This window comes from Cebus imitator, unplaced genomic scaffold (genome assembly GCF_001604975.1).
Source record: "Cebus imitator isolate Cc_AM_T3 unplaced genomic scaffold, Cebus_imitator-1.0 Scaffold80, whole genome shotgun sequence".
Taxonomy (NCBI): Eukaryota; Metazoa; Chordata; class Mammalia; order Primates; family Cebidae; genus Cebus; species Cebus imitator.
This window is the reverse complement of record NW_016107395.1, coordinates 5,425,270-5,431,269: the sequence shown is the minus strand read 5'-3', so window position 1 is coordinate 5,431,269 and position 6,000 is coordinate 5,425,270. Positions and strand designations below refer to the sequence as shown.

General features: G+C 35.6%; 1 protein-coding gene across 1 annotated transcript in view; it reads left to right on the top strand.

The window, feature by feature from the left end:
- The window catches only part of EMB (embigin), a 55,899-nt gene that overhangs the window by 38,497 nt on the left and 11,402 nt on the right, over nt 1-6,000 (top strand). Inside the window, 2 exon segments of the mRNA XM_017533190.2 lie at nt 777-963; nt 1,191-1,279. Of these exon segments, the coding sequence (XP_017388679.1) occupies nt 777-963; nt 1,191-1,279 (276 nt within the window).

The following is a 6,000-nucleotide window of genomic DNA, read 5'->3' as shown; positions in this document are numbered from 1 at the left end:
TTTTGAGACAGAGTCTTGCTCTGTTGGCCAGGCTGGAGTGCAATGGTGTGATCTCGGCTCACTGCAACCTCTGCCTCCCGGGTCCAAGCAATTCTCTGCCTCGGCCTCCCGAGTAGCTGGGATTAGAGGTGCCTGCCACCATGACTGGCTATTTTTTTATTGTTTGTAGTTTTAGTACAGACTGGGTTTCATCATCTTGGCCAGGCTGGTCTTGAACTCCTGACCTTGTGATCCATTCACCTTAATCTTCCAAAGTGCTGGGATTACAGGCATGAGCCACAGAGCCCAGTCAGGTTCTTAAGAAGACTAGCAATGTTTAGAATATAATATATCACTCTAATCCATGTTACACACAAAACATTCTTGTAATAACTACCAACAACATGATTACTCAAAAGTGTTAAAACAGGCACTCCATTGTCACCCATGAGTGTGTGTTTGTGTTTACAGTTGTGGTGTTTTTACACTGTCAGAGCATAGGGCGCATGTTTTAGGGCACTCTGTACCCTATACCCTGCTCAGTACAGAGCTTAAGGAGATAAATATCACAGCCTTAGGATTTTTTTTGACTGTGTTAATGTTGGATCAAAACTTTTCTTTAGGTGTGCATATAAAAGGGAGTAAGAAAGGGAACCAACTATGTTGATAGAGGAATAATTCTTCACATGAATGTTACATTAAAAAATTGTGAATAAAGCACTACTGTTAATAAAGATTTTATATATTAGATTCCTTCAAGTGTAACTTTCATATTTTGTCTTCTTTTGTGCTAATAGAACATTCTAGGATGCCAGTAGAAAAAAATATTACTTTAGAAAGGCCTTCTAACGTAAAACTCACATGCCAGTTCACAACATCTGGGGATCTAAATGCAGTAAATGTGACTTGGAAAAAAGACGATGAGCTACTTGAGAATAATTATCTTGTCAATGCAACAGGAAGCACCTTGTATACCCAGTACAGGTGAGTATACAAATTTTATCCTACCTTGCTTATCAAAAGTAGCTTAATTCTAAATATTTTTGCTGATGCAGCATTCTTTTCTTTGCATCCACTTGAATGTCATGCTAATGTTTGCATATTTACAGAATTATTTCTATTTTTAAATTTTGATTAATGGTTAAGTCTTTTTATTTTCATTAAGAAGGCTTGAGAACTAAGCCTATACTAATAACTTGAATTATCTTTAGGTTCACCATCATTAATAGCAAACAAATGGGAAGTTATTCTTGTTTCTTTCAAGAGGAGAAAGAACAAAAGGGAACATTTAATTTCAAAGGTCAGTATTAATAACTTGAGCAATAGTTAATAACTTTAGCATTATGTTCTTAGATTTTACAATCCTGTAATTTTTAAATTATTTTTACAAGAATAAACATAAAGTAGCTGAAAGAGCACCAGGCACGGTGGCTCACACCTGTAATCTCAGCACTTTGAGAGGCCGAGGCAGGTGGATCATGAGGTCAAGAGATCGAGACCATCCTGGTCAACATGGTGAAACCCCGTCTCTACTAAAAATACAAAAAATTAGCTGGGTATGGTGGCACGTGCCTGTAATCCCAGCTACTCAGGAGGCTGAGGCAGGAGAACTGCTTGAACCTAGGAGGTGGAGGTTGCGGTGAGCCAAGATCACGCCATTGCACTCCAGCCTGGGTAACAAGAACGAAACTCTGTCTCAAAAACAAAACAAAACAAAAAAGTAGGTGAAAGAAAATCATATGCTTTCCAGAGTCACAAGAGGCAACCTTGAAAATAGTCTTGTTTTCCTGCCCAGTCCATTTTTGCCTGCTTCTATGCCTCAATTTACAGCACAGGTTTTAATTCAAAAGGCCAGCCTACCAGATTATTGGTGAATTATATCAGTTGCCTAAATTTCTTTATTTATTTATCCCTCTAAATTCATAGCTTTTGTAATAGTCCTCCAGATTTCTAAGTTATTGTCCTCCCAGCCTCTGAGAATGTGGGTTGGTGTTCTATATCCATAGCTCCAGGACATGGTATTTTAGGATCCATAAAACTGAAAAATAATATGTAGATGCACAAAAGGTTGCAGCTTTTTATCTCACCAAGTAAGGAGGTTTAAAGGTACATAAAAGCCCCAGAATATCATCGACATTTCTCCTCCTTGGAAACAAACAAATTAAAATATTTTACTGGTACTGCCATTAAACCAAAACTCAAGAAGTTTTCAATCTCATAATAAAGACTAGTTGTTTGAGTTAAATAATTATCATTATGAAAAACCCAGTATTTTGTGGTAATTAGTGAACCACAGTATCCATGCTGGTATTTGGGAAATGCAATCTATTGCCATATTGACTATGTTGGACTCTGCTTTGCACTAATTTCCCAGGGAACATGAAGAGTGTTCTCTACGTTTCCTAAACATCCTGAAGTCCGACTGTCTTCTCTGACAGAATGTGGATTCTATCCTCAAGGCTCCGTCAATAGCAGAATGGTTTGCTTCACCATTTCTGTGATCTAATGGTTCACTCTTGTATCCCTCACTGCATCCCTTCTGCACTCACAGACTCATTTTCTTCTTATGGTTTTGTAATTGTTCCAATGTGGTAAATATAATAAATTATTGTATTTATATATCTTGGTTTCTCCAAAAGCAGAAACTAGTATCATTCTTTGATTAGTTTAATCATGTATATTCTTTCTTAACCTTTCCCCCTCCATTTGCCTTTAACTTAGTGAAGGACCAGATAATACCATATACATTTCCTTTTCATTTCATTTTCCTTCTGCATTTCGTTTTTCCCTCCCCTGCCCGTCTGCCCTTCCCCTCCTCTTTCCTGAATCTCTCTTTTCCTTTCTCTGTCTTTTCCTGTCCTTTCTTCTGTCCCACCTTTCGAGTTCATTTCCTTCCCTCCCTTCCTTCCTCCTTCCTTTTTTCCCTCTATTTCTGTTTCTTTTTGCTTTCTTCCCAATGATCAAAAATAATATTAAATATATACACAAAATTTTAGTGAACATATTTTATTGAGTTTTTAAAAAATATATAAGGAAGGCCTACAAATCCTGAGGAAATGCTCACAGAATCTTGTGACTTAAAGTGCTCCCAAGATATTCAACTGTAAACACTGTTTTCATTTTGTTTTTGTTTTTTTTTTTTTCTAAGACATTGTGCTCTGGAAATATATACTAGTCATACCTGCTTTAAATATTGAAGATAATACATTTTTCTTATAAGTTTTCATTATTACTTAAATTATTATGTGGAAGTGATCATTCTTGTGTTTAATGCGAAGATTAACAAGCGTTTTACTTTTCAGCATACCAATATGTTGAATGCCAGGTATTGATAGGGAAGGCCTCTTGACAGCTGTTTTGAGATAACTAAGCTTATTTTGGCTGGTGTCAGGAGCATTGACCAAAGGCCTAGGATTTAAATCAAGGCTTTAAGGAAAGCAAAGAATCACTGAATATTTACTTTTTTTCTTTTCTAGTTGTCTTGAAGCAATTTAGGTTAGCTACTTTGTTTTTAATGCCCATTTAACATTAATGTAACTTTTAAGTATGTATTATATCTTGAAAATATTTATAAAATTAGTAAGTTGGGTCCTTTCAAATCATCTTTGGTAAAATAATAATTCTCTATAATTCATCTAAATTGAATATTGCTTGAAGAAATAATTTTACTTGAGTAGAATTTAAAGACATCTGCATATTATATTATAGTTGTTTAATAGGTCTGAAAGGCTTATAACATGATGTTTATTTTTATAAATGTCCTATTATATTATTTCTCCATATGGTTTACTTATGGTTTTTCCTAAGAATAATAATTATCTTTTCTTAGAAGCATTACAGCTGCATGTGGACGAAAAGCCTGTATTATTCTCTATTTTAAATTGAACCAAAGATAAATTTTTCTGCCATTGACTACATGAGCCACCTATATAGTGCATGAGCCCGAGCCTTCAGAACAATTCATCAGCAAAGTCCCTGCCTCTGTCTTTATGGGAACCAGCTGATTTACTACTTTACTACTATAAGATTGTAAAAGTCACTCAAGATTACTGATTAGTTTAATGCACGTGTTTAATTGTTGATACCAGGACAGAAGAAACAGCAAAAATGTACACTGGAAGCTTGTGACTGCTAATATGTTGCTGATTACTTGTCACTCAAGAAAGAGAAAGTTGAGTGATGGTCTGTAGTGTTTCTCAGTAGTGGGTCAAATATTCTGAGTAGTTGCTGAAAGCTTCCATGATATTTATCAATGTTAAAATCTCTTAGTAGAAAGTATGCAGAAATTTAATTTTTCTTCCAAAAAAGACTTTTTGGAAGTCATGATGAGATTTTGATAGTACCAAATGCAATGAAGCCTGCATGACTCAGCTATCTGTCTTTCCCTGGGAGCATCTAAAAATTCAAAGTATGGAAAGGTAGCATAATAGAATCAGCTGGGACTTCAGCCCTGAATCCCAGTGTTGAAGTATAGTTAGCTGTCTTTGACTATTTGGAATAATCTTTTTTCCTAATTTGGTGACACCTAAAAGTCTTTGAACTAACATGATATTTAGGCCAATTTGTCCTTGTTCATGAATATACAAATATAGTCTCCAATTTTACAACTCTAGAGAGCTGATACTTTCACTGGGTAGATCCAAACCCCATCTTCCTAGACACTGGCCTGAATCAGCAATTTCACCACCTTCAAACCTGGTTTATTCCAACCCCAGCACTCTTATGCATCCTACTTTATGCAAAATCTGAAAAGGTCAATAGGGCACATTAGAATACTATCTCACTGTCCTTATATTAATAAATATTTCCAAATATAAGCTGTGGCCCCAAACCCCACAATAGTTCAAACAAATGTCATGTTCCATGAACATGGTACATTTTATAATTTAAATTCACACTGCTGTTGTTAACCATGTATAGCAGAACAAAAGTATGGTTTAATGGTATTTTAGTCATTTAATCAAGAAAACCGAAGAGATGGCAAGAAAACAGAACTTTGGTCTCAACTTTTCCATGTTGTCAGTAGTCATTGTCAGTTACCTGCAATTTACAGCCTGATCTTAATATTCAGTTGGGATGATTTAATAGCATAGTTATGTGTTCTTCATCAAATCTCATAAAATACCCCACTTTCTTGAAAAGCACCTTGCAGCTTCCAAGGCATACATTTTGTATGGAACATTTGTATGTTCCACCAGGTTTTTCCCCAAGATTACCTTTCTTCCACATTTTACTCTTAGCCTGTGGGTACATTTCAGCATTTTGAACCTATTTCAACACATATTTTCCTGCTAAAGCATGACTCAACTGCCAGAAAGAAAGATGTAGAGATTGAGAAATAGGATCTCTGAGAGATAAACAACCTGGGAAAGCGGAAACTGTGACCTTAACTACTTAGTGTCCAACACAAGCCTGCACTTCAAAGCAGTGTTTAAGGCTAGTCTAACAGGGTTCTAGACATCATTGCACCAATAATGCAATAATGCTTCTTGTGCCTCTCTTGTGCCTCTTCACCTGGAACTCAGAAGTGTGGCTGCCAGAAGTGCTGTGTCCAGATACATCTCATAAGCAAGGACACACAAAGATTCTAAACAAAAGGTTGGAGGAAGACTCACCAAATGGAGAGAAAAAAAACAAACAAAAAACCAGGAGTTGTAACTTTTGTCTCTGACAAAATAGACTTTAATAGTAACAAAGACTAAAAGAAACAAAGGACATTACATAATGGTAAAAGGATCAAAGTAACAACAGGACTCAATTATCATAAATATATATGCACCTAGTATAAGAGCACCCAGATACATAAGATAAGCTCTTAAAGACTTATAAAGAGACTTAGACTCCCACACAATAATAATGGGAGACTTCAACATTAATATTAGACAGATCAATGTGACAGAAAATTAACAAGGATATCCAGGACTTGAACTCAGATATGGAACAAGTAAACTTAATAAACATTTATAGAACTCTCCACTTTAAATACACAAAATACACACTCTTATCAGTACTACATCACAC